Genomic DNA, 13,441 nt, shown 5'->3' with positions numbered 1-13,441 from the left:
GTTTAGGAATATGATTTCTTAAAAAGGAAGTGGAAAAAGAATGTGTTTCTCATGATAGCTTCATGGTATCTGCTGAGAGGATGTTCAGTTATTGTAAATACAGCAATTTGATTCCTCGAATTTCAGATATGTTTCATCACTCTTTAAAAAAAGACTACACTGAAATGATCAAATTTTAAAGTATGAATTGCATAGCTTCCAAAGATGAAATTTTATATTTCAGGTCACACATTTAAATCTCTATTTTGTTCAAAAGAAGCAACAAATTTCTTACCGGAGTCATAAAGTCATTGATCCATAATAGTACATTATCTTTGCAAGTCATCTCCAAAGCTCTTTAAAAGCACATGTTTACATTGTCACCTATTTAAAGGAGAAGAGAGTATATTTGTGGTACAAATATTTTATCTCAGAGGTTGTTTTCAAGTTTCAGTTCAGCGGTTTGAATATAATCTGTTCTTCCTACCCCCTAGCATAGTATGCAAAATCCAGAATCTATCAGAAACAAAACCCAAACGTAGTACAGTAAAGCTCCAGGTGCCTGGAAGAAATCATACATACAAGAAAGAAAAACTCTATTGATATCAAGATGCAACCTTTCTGACCCTTGGTTTCTCTCTCTCAGATAGCTTGGGGTAAGGAAAGAGCATAGAATTTAAAGCCACATATACCTGATTTAAAATTTAAAATCACAGAGACCTAATTTCAAATTCTAGCTCTACTACTTTTAGCTTTGTGGCCTTGGTCAAGTCATATAACCTAAGTTTTCTCATGACCTAAATATAGTAATAATACTTCCTTCCTTTAATGCTAAAAGGACTAAAGATAAAGTAAAATGCCTAACTCAATGCTGGCACTTACAGATGCTCAATAGTTAGTAATTATTAGTGTCAACTATAAAATGAGAATAGTACTAATCCATCTATTTCTCAAGTTTGGGGTAGAAAAATGAGAATGCTTTTTATCAAATATCACAATCTCTTAGCCACTTTTATAGTTGAGAAAAGAAGCTATCCTGTTTATTTCACAGGATTGTGATGATCAAAGAGATAATACATGCTAAAGCACTTAGAAAAATATAAAGCTGTGTTAAAGATTCAGGTAGAGTATTTGTTTTAAATAAGGTTTGTCTTAAGAGTGCTCTTTTTCTTCTCCCACCAATGAATTAAGAATTAAAAATTGGATATCACAAGCTGCTATTACTACTGATAGTTTAAGTTACATCTGCTTTTGTCCATCTTGGAGAAATATACACAATGTGAGTTTTGTAAACAAAATATAATTATTCTCAATATACCCTGATAAGTCAGCGCTCTTTTATTTAGCAACCTCCAAAATCCAGAACACAACCTAAAACCCCAAAAGGAGAGATAATGAAACCCAATGATCTGGGAACAAAATCTCAATCCACTGAGGCCTCTTACTCTACACCTGTGAGAGAAGGGTGGCAACAACCTCACTAAGCCTTTTGGTTTAGCATTGTATATAAAATAAAGGTTACTGGGCCTCCCTGGTGACGCAGTGGTTGAGAGTCTGCCTGCCGATGCAGGGGACACGGGTTCGTGCCCCGGTCCGGGAAGATCCCACATGCCACGGGGCGGCTGGGCCCGTGAGCCATGGCCGCTGAGCCTGCGCGTCCGGAGCCTGTGCTCCACAACGGGAGAGGCCACAACAGTGAGAGGCCCGCGTACCACAAAAAATAAAATAAAGGTTACTTACTGATGTACTGAGTTTAGTTGTCTGATGACCAATGAGAATGGGAAAAGGGGTCTACCAGATGTGAGAAAACTGATACCCTAAGAAGGCACAGTTAGCAGCATGAAGAAAATAAGAATTCTAAAAACGGAATAACCAGAAAAGTGAAGTCACTTGGGACTATTAATGTAGGGGTTCAAACTTCCCTGTATGCCTTGGTAAGACACTGAGCACCTCACTGTATGGTCCAATAGGGGATTTTCATAGTGATGCTTATCCTGTAATAGACAACTCTAACATGACAAGACGGGGAAGTCTCAAAATATATTAGAAAGTTTTCTGCCAGATCTCAAAGTTTGCTGTCAGTGGAGTAAGCTTTAGTTACCCAGAAAACTCACTTCTGTGGAACCTCTTATGTGGTGCCAAGTAAGTGAGGTGTTCACTGTGCATGAAGCCGCCAAGTGAGGACTGTATAGCATTGTAATTGAAAAGAAATCTGAAGGACAGTATTCAACCAACTCTACTAGTAGCCATCTTAAAGATTATATGTTCTAAAATATTTCATACGAGTTTAAAAAATCTTGAATAACAACCAAATATGCTAAACATAAAAAAATGACCCAAGGCATAATTTAATAATTCCTGATGCAAGATATACATCAGAATCTTAGGACCTTAAGAATATCATTTATGGGCTTCCCTGGTGGCGCAGTCGTTGAGAGTCCACCTGCCAATGCAGGAGACATGGGTTTGTGCCCCGGTCCGGGAAGATCCCACATGCCGCAGAGCGGCTGGGCCCATGAGCCATGGCTGCTGAGCCTGCGCGTCCAGAGCCTCTGCTTCGCAACGGGAGAGGCCACAACAGTGAGAGGCCCGCGTACCGCAAAAAAAAAAAAAAAGAATATCATTTATGAATATCAATTATTGGTCAAAACAACATGTAAATGTTAATGATTGGACTGAATCTGATCTGGACTGACGTCCTGAGCTCTGCACTTGCTGGTCCTCTAACTTGTAGCAAGTCAGCCTCCATGTCATTACACAGGATTGCTGTAAGGGTCAAACAAAATGATGTATATGCAGATATTATATAAACTATACAGTGATGTACAGATATGAATTGTTACTTCTCATAAAAGTTGAACACATAAAGCAACATAGTTTATAAGAGTTTATTGGTTTGAGGATTTCAAAGAAATAGGGAATTCCAAGAAAATGAAAGGTCTACTTATGCTTAGTGTATCGTATAACATTGGCATGGTGGCAACCATAGCAGCAATGTAAGTGGTCTTACCTTTTTCACCAGATCTTGCTGGTTACGGCCTCTTGATTTTACTAAATCAATCCCCTTCCTGGACTACCTTCTTACTTCCTTCTAATCCTTATCCATCCTTTCAGGATCCAGTTCTAAAGCTTCATGGCTTTAATGAACCTCCAGTCAGATAGCTTTATCTCCTTAGTTTACATTCTTCCATGTACATGCTTGAAACACTTACATTTTCTAGATCTCTTTCATGTACTTCCCAGCTAGATGATAAGTCACAAGAGGTTAGGGATTCCTTCTACCTCAGCATGGCAACTAGCTAGGACAAGCAAACAGTCAAGTAGTTAATGAATGTTTGCAGATTGAAAGAAAACATACTACAGGTCCATGCTAAAGCATTCCCCTCTTTGAATCGAGAAAACTGCATTAGAAAGATCTTAAGAGACAGGCAGTGGACAATACACATATCTGTGAAGCCACAGGAGTTGTATATAATAACAAGTACTTGGTAAGTCATTGAGAGATTGAGGGAAGGAGTTGTTATAAAAATTTGTTCATGAGAGAGCAACTTGTGGGTCCTTTCCAGTTCTATTCCTGCACAAACAGCTTCTTCAAAGGGCAATTCTGGGCAATGTACACAATGTTCCATTCTCAAAGTTAAACAAAAATGAAGAAATAAAAATTACATTGTATATATTTATTATTTCACCTTTCATTCACCAAATTAGATTACTTCTCTGACTACTGTGGTATATAGTGTGGCGGATCTTGACCTTTTATCAGCGTAATTCAGAGCTTGAATAGACATGTGAGACTCCCTTCCTGGGGTCCCTGGAGTTCTACGCATTTTTCTAGCATGCTGGCTATAACTAGGTTCCTTTCTTTCCTGCTCAAGAAAACCTATCAGAATGCAAATGAGAGTGGCACTATTACAGAAACACCATTAAATCTATTCCAGTTTTTATTTAAGTAAATCATTACTTCAGTACTTAGCAGCAAAGCATTAGCAACACACTTTAATACCTGAGCTGTAAATCACTGGAGCAATAAAACAGTCCTTGGTTTTGTGTTTAGGGACCTGGGTTCAAGTTGCAGGTCTGCTACTTACTTGCTATGAAACTTTGTGAACATGCATATTAATCTTTCAGCCTCAGTTCCTGTAAAGTGGCATAATGGTAATACCTACTTCACTGGATTACTGCGAGGATTAAATATAGTGTGATTTGAAAAGCGCTTTTCAAAATGTAAAGTCCTGAGCAAATCTGAGTTCTGTATCCCCATATGCACCTTGTAATTCCCCCTTTCTTCATTACCAGGCCCCTGGCTTAGGCCTTAAACTTCCTACTGCTGTTTCTCATTCCTAACTTTATATAAATTCCTCAGCCCCTCTTCCTTCAGAATCAGTCCCTTGTAGCTGATCCAGCTACCAATCCCAGATTCATGTTTTTCCATTAGAACCAGCTATGCTAAGCCCTAACTCCTAGAGGTTATTTTTTACTGTGCTCATAGGGATGAATTTAATGCAGTCTAGGACAGAAAAATAACTCTATTTTAGAATTTTCCATCTTTCCCCCACTCTCAGAGAATGCTTTCATATACACCAAAAGTCAAGTTTTTGTCTTACCTCGCCAGTACCTCCAGTATATACCTGCACATAGCCCAGTGCAGAAAGACAATTTAAGGGATGCAGAGGAAAGAGACTGACCACCAAGAACCGGACAAGGGTGGAGAGTTTGGGAACACAGGACCCAAGTTCTCTAGATGTGTTGGCATTGCCAAAATTTGTATGGGAACCTTTATCAGTAGGGCCTGGCTTTACTCACTGCTACTGTTCAAAGCTTTAACTGCACATGGTGCAGCCCAGTAGAGCAAAGTAAGACTGGAAAACTAGAACCAACTGCCACTCACAACGTTTCTGGGGCCTCCACGAGCAACACCATCCCTACCAGTTGCTCTTCCTACTGGTTCTAACCCATACTGGAACTCTCTCTGGCTGATCTCTGTCTGCCTGCTCCCTCATCCGCTATATAGCTGTTTCATTTGGGTAAGAATTGTGAATTCCTAGATCTCTACCCAAAAGAAACTGTTACGTGTATACAATAGTAGATTTAGACAAGAATATGCAGACAAAAATATAACAACCTAAATGCCCATCAACAAGATAGTGTATGGATAAACTGTGATATACTCATACAATGAAATATTAGACAGCAGTCAAACCAATGAACTCTAGCAACACTTAGAGGTATGGATGAATCTTACCAATGTATTTTAAGCTTATAAAAAGTAAGTTCCTTATGTTGAAGTTGTCACAAAAAAACCTATATATGTTCTAGGTATATATCCAAAGGAAACGAAATCCCTATCTCGAAGAGATATCTGCACCCCCATATTTACAGCAGCACTGTTTACAATAGCCAAGACATAGAAACAACGTAAGTGTCCAGCAACGGATGAATGAAGAAAGAAAATGTGGTGTATATATGTATGTGTATACAAACACATACACACACACATATGTATATATAATGGAATATTATTCAGCCATAAAATAGAAAGAAATCTTGCCATTTGCAGCAGCATGGATGGACCTTGAGGGCATTATGCTAAGTGAAATGAGTCAGACAGAGAAAGACAAGTACTGTATAATCTCACTCATATTTGGAATCTAAGAAAACCAAATTCAAAGAAACAGAGAAGAGATTGGCCAGAGGCCATGGCTAGGTAGTGGGGGAAATGGGTGAAGGTGGTCAAGAGGTACAAACTTCCAGTTACAAGATAAATAAATCCTGGGGATTTAATGCACAGCATAGTGACTATAGTTAACAATGTTGTGTTGTGTTGTGTATTTGAAAATTGCTAAGAGTAGATCTTAAAAGTTCTCATCACAAGAAGAAAAATTGTAATTGTGGAGATGGATGTTTACTAAACATTGTGGTAATTATTTCATACTTTATACATATATCAAATCATTGTATTGTACACCTTAACTGAATACAATGTTATATGTCAATTATACCTCAATAAAACCGGAAAAAATTGAAAAACCCGTGTATGTATTAAATGCAATTAAGAAACAAGTCACCTTGGGCCTATAATAATGACAAACCTAATTGAATACTGAAAAAAAAGTAATTCCCAAAATATTAAACACAGCCTAATAATTTTTATATGAAGTTATAAACAGCTAATTCTCTTTTAGGAGTTCATATCAACGTGATGCAATTATATGAGAAGGAGATTGAGGAAATGATGAACACAAGGTTTGGGATAAAGGATGGAGGAAAGAGGTAGGGAAATGAGAATAAGAAGGAAACATGTAATCAGATGTATGTTGTTTACAAAGTCCTAGCTTTTGTTTTGGGTGATTAGTTCCCAGGTGCTTATTACATTGTTTTTAAAAACTAAATAAATAAAGATACACATAGCCAATGTGAATTAAGATATACTGTAAATGTAAAATACCTAGCAGATTTCAGACTTAGTACTCAAAAAAGCAATATTTTGGATATATTGAGTTAAAGTGTAACATTAATTTCACCTGTTTTTTTTTTTACTTTTGTAAAATGGCTAATAGAAATTTTAAATTATATATGTGGCTCAAATTTGTGGCTTACATTTCTATTGGACACTGGTGGTATAAGAATTCTGTAGCACTAGTCTTTATATTATAACCAGCTGTTTTCAGAATTAAAGCTATTTAGTTTGTCTTTTTTGGCTTAATAATTCTGATTTATTTTATTTTTGGCTTCTGAAACCTCAGTTGAAAGTTTTAATGAGTACAAGAGTAATACGTGCTCCTTCTAAAATCAAGTTAAAGCATTAGAGGAATTTATGATGTAACACAGGGAAAGTAACACCACACCTCAGTTCCCAGACGTAGCCACTATTAACAATTAAGTATCATAGAATTTCTAGATATATGTGTTTTTAAGGTTTTAAAATGTGAGCGTCAAAGTTATGCCTCTTCTTTTTCCCTTTCTCTGACACCAGAGAAGCAATGGAGGGTCATGGCTTGATGTCCGTGCCAAGCAGAGAGCTAAAGCTGCAATTCCCACCCCTGGAGTTACAATACTCTATTGTTAGCTGGATTTTGGATTTCTTCCCCTGGCCAAGACTCCTTCTCCTCCCCCAGAGAAGTGCCATTTGGCATATATTTATACTAAAAGCTAAAGTGAACTGAAATTAATGTTTCAAGAATTTCCTAATACCCCTGGAAAAAACGTCAGAGTCCCAGTGGGATATTGTAAAACGAGAACTAAGAATCACTGTTGCAGTGTATCGATCTCCAACAAAGTACCTGATCATTTCTCCCAGTGGCTATGAAGCAGGATTCTGATAGGCATGTAATGATCTGGAGAAAACAAGATGAATCCATTTTTCTTTAATCATAGATTTCTCTCTATTCTTAGGAAACAGTTTAATGGAGGTAGTTATAAGGGGAAAAAAGAATCCAAAGGTCAGACTTAGTTGGATTATGTGTGTGATCTTGAAAATATTCTTTCCAGATTGCCTAAGGCACTATATAAAAATCATTGATAAAGGAATAAGGGGGTTTTTTTTCCCCTAGGTTAGGCTAAGTGCCATGGAGATTACAGAAGCTATCTTCTTTCTTCACATTATTGATTGACAAGTTCAAAGATTTTGGATGCATTTCTTGGAACAAACATCAAATAATTTGACATTTTTCCTTGTTGTCCATTCAATGAAATAAATTCATTCAACATCATATTCTTAGGAAACATACCAATGAATTTTTAAATCATATTCTGTATAATTCCAGTCCTTGCATTTGTTGAGACCTGCATGAGAAAAATAAATGCAAACTGCACTCCTACTGCTGTGCTGATTAGGATCTCTTTCCTCTCCCTTTTACAGTGAAATGGCAGGCTTGAACTAGGCATTCCAATCAAGACTTTTCTGAAATTCTCTCTGTCATTGTTCAGAGCCATCCTATCTACCCTCCAGTGCATTATCATTTTTCTTCTAACCTGACTCTCTTTACTCCTCAATTCAAATTTATTCGTTTCTTTATTGGTCACTTACTTGGTTTTGTCTTGCCGCCTCCTCCCATTACATTGGCAGTTCCGTGAAGTAAGAGACCATGTCTAGGTCTAATTCCAAAGTAATACAATGCACATGTTCAGAAAATGCTTAACAACAAAATTATTACCTAGAACCCATGTGCCCGAAACCCTGTCTGAGTTTGTCTTATGCTATTCATGCCTTGTTTAAAAGCCGTAAGTGCACATAAAATAGTGCACTTGTTCAGAGATCACAAAAAGATAAATTGGAGTTAGAAACACAAATGGACAACTTGTGAGAGTTCTTTATGTTAATGGCCTATTTATATATTTTTCACATTTTTAATTTGCTTTTGCTATATAGAAATGCTTCCTGTTTATGGAGCACTGTGTGATCTAGTTTATTGAATAGAATGGGAGATTAGGCAGAGCATTGGTTGAAAATAGATTTAGTATTCAGATCTAGTTCAGCCACTAACAAGCTATGGGACTTGGGTGGATCAAACCTCTGTTTAATTTCTTGGGCAAGGGAAAATGATGGCCTAACACCCATCCTGATCACCTCACAAGGATATTAACAGGATCAGTACATCAGAAATATATCAGAAAGTGCTTTGTAAATTAAACACCATGTAAATATGAGGTTCTTAAGATGTGATTTTATTTGCAATTCCAATGTTCAGAAGAACATTCATTTCCTGTTGGCTTCTTTTGTAGTTTGCAGATATAGTGACAAGGTACTTTGACCTTTATCAGTATAGTCAAAACTGCCAGCCTTTAGACACAGATGGAATTTATTTGAGAAAATGATAGTAGCTCACTTTTATCTTTTTAAAAAATTAAAATAGAACATGTTATTAAAATAGCTAAACATAGTAATATACATATATTACATATGATAACGTTCATAGCAAAATCCCAACGCACCTAAGTAATACATTGTTCACTAATCATTGACTGTTATAATCCTCATTTTTTAAAAAGCAGCTTAAATTGAGATATAATTCACATACTATATAATTCATCCAGTTAACGTGTACAACCAGGTAGTTTTTAAAATGTTCACAAAGTTGCACAACAACCGCCAAAATCAATTTTAGAACATTTTTAACACCACAAAAGAAACCCTTAGCTGTCATTCCCCAACTCCTCCATGCCCTCTCTCAGCCCTAGGCAACCACTAATCCACTTTCTATCTCAATAGATATACCTGTTATGGACATTTCATATCAGTGGACTCATAAAGTATGTGGTCCTTTGTGTTCGACTTTCTCTTAGCATAATGTTTGCAAAGTTCATCCATTTTGTAGCATGTATAAAGACTTCATTCCTTTTTTATTGTGGTAAAATATATATAACATATAATTTACCATCTTAACTTTTTTTTTTTTGCGGTACGCAGGCCTCTCACTGTTGTGGCCTCTCCCGTTGCGGAGCACAGGCTCCAGACGCGCAGGCTAAGCGGCCATGGCTCACGGGCCTAGCCGCTCCACGTCATGTGGAATCCTCCCGGACCGGGGCACGAACCCATGTCCCCTGCATCGGCAGGCGGACTCTCAACCACTGCGCCACCAGGGAAGCCCCTAACCATTTTTAAGGATACAATTCAGTGGCATAAAGTACATTAACAATGTTGTGCAACCATCACCATTCTGTATTTCCAAAACTTTTTCATCCTCTCAAAGAGAAACTCTGTATTCATTAAACTACTACTCCCCCTTCTCCACTCCCACCAGTACCTGGTAACCACTATTTTTTCTGTCTCTGTGAATTTGACAACTCTAGGTACCTCATATAAATGGAATATTTGTCCTTTTGTATCTGGCTTGTTTCAATTAGCATAGTGACTTCAAAGTTCATCCATGTTGAATCATATATCAGTACTTCATTCCTTTTATGGATGAATAATATTCCATTGCGTGGATATACCATATTTTATCCATTCATCAGTTGATGGACACTTGAGTTGATTACACTCTGGGTTGTTATGAATAATGCTGCTATGAGCATCCATGCACACGTTTTTAATGAAAATGTGTTTTCAGCTTTCTTAAGTACATACCCAGAAGTAGAATTTCTGGGTCAAGTGGTAACTCAATGTTTTAGCTTTTAAGAACCTTCAGACTGTTTTCCAAAGCAGCTGCACCATTTTATACTCCCACTAGAGTATATTAGGGTTCCAATTTCTCTATATCCTCATCAACACTTGTTATTATCTGCCTTTTTGTTTATAGCCATCTATAGTGGGTGTGAGGTGATCTCTCACTGTTTTTTTTTTTAAATTATAGTTGATTTACAAAATTGTTTTACTTTCAGGTATACAGCAAAGTGATTCAGTTATATATATTTTTCAAGTTATTTTCCATTATAGTTTATTACAAGGTATTGAATATAGCTTTCTGTGCTAAACAGTATTTACTTTTTTATTTTTTGGCCGTGCTGCGTGGCATGTAGGGTCTTAGTTCTCTGACCAGGGATCCAACCTGTGCCCCCTGCAGTGGAAGCACAGAGTCTTAACCACTGGACCTCCAAGGAAGTCCCTGTACTAAGCAGTAAATCCTTGTTCCTTATCCAGTTTATGTAGTTTGTTGATCTCATACTCCTAATTTATCCCTCCCCCCTTTCCCCTTTGTTAACCATAAGTTTGTTTTCTATGTCTGTGAATCTGTTTCTGTATAGATTCATTTATATTATTTTTCAGATTCCACATATAAGTGATATAATATTTGTCTTTGTCTGACTTACTTCACTAAGTATAATATTCTCTAGGTCCATCCATGTTGCTGCAAATGGCAATATTTCATTCTTTCTTATGGCTGAGTATTATTAGATTGTGTGTGTGTGACATCTTCTTAAGCTAATCATCTGTCGATGGGCACTTGGGTTGTTTCCATATCTTGGCTATTGTAAATAGTGCTGCTATGAACATTGGGGTACTTGTATCTTTTCGAATCAGAGTTTTCATTTTTTCCAGATATATACCCAGGAGTGGGATTGCTGGATCATATGGTAGCTCTATTTTTAATTTTTTAAGGAACCTCCATATTGTTTTCCATAGTGGCTGCACCAATTTACATTCCCACCAACAGTGTAGGAGGGTTCCCTCTCTCCACACCCTCTCCAGCACTTATTATTTGTAGACTTTTTGATGATAGTCATTCTGACCAGTGTGAGGCGATGCCTCATTGTGGTTTTGATTTGCATTTCTCCAATAATTAGTGATGTTGAGCATCTTTTCATGTGCTTATTGGCTATTTGTATATCATCTTTGGAGAAATGTCTATGCCGATACTTTGCCCATTTTTCAAGTGGGTTGACTTTTTAATACTGACTTTTTATATATTCTGGATTCAATTCTCATAAGTTATATCATTTGCAAATATTTTCTCCCATTCTGTGGGTAGTCTTTTTACTTTCTTGTTGGTATCATTCATAGCACAGAAGTTTTTAATTTTTATGAAGTCCGATTTATCTATTTTTTCTTTTGTCATTTGTGTTCCTCATTTTTTTTATTGCTTTTGTTACAACTTAGAAAAGAAAAATCCAGGATATGTTTTGACTCCCCATGTGATTTGATTTTCGGTCACAGTACAAGTATCTCTGTTTTTACTATGATTTTAGGTCTTCGTAGCGTTTTTGACAATGGTAATCTACCTTTACCATCTTAGTTTTTCTGCAGAACTGGTTGTCTAAACCACGAGACAAGGAGTCAGTATTTTCTCTCCTTCACCGTTTTGTAAGGACTGATCCTTCCTGTCTTGTTGCCAGAAATAGAGTGAGATTATAGTTGTATAGATATATCTGTGCCTTAACATGTAACCAACCTATAGGTGTCTCAATAATTGACTGAATTTTGCCTTCAAAGACCTACTATAGTAAATATCCTGTAACACTTAACTATGACGTTAGCTGTTAGTCTCTTGCAATATGTGCTTTTTCTGATGAGCTTAGTTACAGAAAAGCTCAGCAAAAGAACTTGTCTGAGCTGATTTCTTTATGAGATCAAATTTCTGCCAGAATAAAACTCTTACACATATAAAGAAAAAAAACTTGGATGACTTTCAGCTGTGAAATTATATTAATTTTAAGCAGAGTTGAAATTATTGCATAAAAATTATTGCATCCCTACTATGTTTCCAGCCCTGTGCTAGGCATTCTAATCTTCATATCATCCCTGCACATGAAATAGAGGTTATTTTCCTTTTACATGCATATTTTACATCAACCTCAGGGATGTTAAATAATTTGAGCAGAAGTTACTGGTGGTGAGAAAAATAAGAACAAAAATAAAGTCTTCCTTGTCTTAGTTTGCTCCTCTGGGCAGGTGTTCATTTTGCCTTTTTGATGTTTCTAGACCTAATCTTAAAGTATTCATATTGATCTTCTTTTGCCTGAATCTTGAGCAGGCTGGGCTTTCTTTAGAGCTGCTTGGCTGGAAGGTTTTTCTAGCCATAAGCATTCCACTGGGGTTACAGGGCATCAGCTTGCCTTACTGTCTCTGGGTGGAAAAAGCTAAAACTGAATTGTTTTTTTTTTTTTTTTTTGCGGTACACGGGCCTCTCACTGTTGTGTTGTGGCCTCTCCCGTTGTGGAGCACAGGCTCCGGACGCGCAGGCTCAACGGCCATGGCTCACGGGCCCAGCCGCTCCGTGGCATGTGGGATCTTCCTGGATCGGGGCACGAACCCGTGTCCCCTGCATCGGCAGGCGGACTCTCAACCACTGTGCCACCAGGAAAGCCCTAAAACTGAATTTTTTGAATGAAAGTTTAAAATCTTAGTAAAGCCACATGATGTAGACCCACCAGCAAACTGCTGTTTTGGTGATGTCCATCTCTCTTTACCACTAAATCCTTTTAGGTTGGTTGGATAGAATGTTGGACATTATTGCCAGTGATGTACAGTATCATTAATATACCATTAAAACTCAAAATTTAAGTTCAATTCTCCCATTTCTACACCAGAAAAACAATCTTGTACTATAGAAACAAATCTGTACTATAAAATAGAAGAGAATTGAGCATGAAATATTCAGGTTGCATTGAAATTTTTTTAAGTTTTTATTGTTTTTTTCCTTTCTTCGAGCATCTTGGGCTTCTACTCTGGAGACTAGAGATATTAAGTAATTATAAATATCAGGGTAAAATGAGCATATCAATCTTGTCTGTTCTAAATGAATTATGGCTCTTTGTCCCATAAGCTGTAGCATACATAAGCACAGAGATTGAATTTAAGTCATGGGAGAAGCAGGAAACAGAAGCATGGTCAAACGGGAGAAATATTAGATGAATATAGATATAACTGTCAGATTGGTCATGTTCTCTAGAAGCTTTTTCAGAGTTGTTGAGCACCAACTTTGGGCCCTCACTTTATGTGCATTATGTCATTGAATTTTCACAACAATCTTGTAAATTGGGCATTATTCCCATTTTACAGATGAACAAACTGTAGCTCAAAAAG

General features: G+C 37.0%; 1 protein-coding gene across 3 annotated transcripts in view; it reads left to right on the top strand.

Annotated features, from left to right (window-relative positions):
• EDA (ectodysplasin A) overlaps positions 1-13,441 on the top strand; it is a 374,640-nt gene that overhangs the window by 283,552 nt on the left and 77,647 nt on the right. The window contains exon 3 of one of the 3 annotated variants that reach the window (XM_067722663.1): positions 5,296-5,948. The exons of the other annotated variants lie outside the window; for them this stretch is intronic. Coding sequence (XP_067578764.1) covers positions 5,296-5,387 — 92 coding nt within the window. The 3' untranslated portion in view covers positions 5,388-5,948. Of the gene's footprint in view, positions 1-5,295; positions 5,949-13,441 lie in introns of those variants that run through there. 3 annotated transcript variants of the gene reach the window in all.

This window comes from Pseudorca crassidens, chromosome X (genome assembly GCF_039906515.1).
Source record: "Pseudorca crassidens isolate mPseCra1 chromosome X, mPseCra1.hap1, whole genome shotgun sequence".
Taxonomy (NCBI): Eukaryota; Metazoa; Chordata; class Mammalia; order Artiodactyla; family Delphinidae; genus Pseudorca; species Pseudorca crassidens.
Note: the sequence above shows the minus strand (reverse complement) of the source record. Positions and strands in the feature narration are given on the sequence as shown.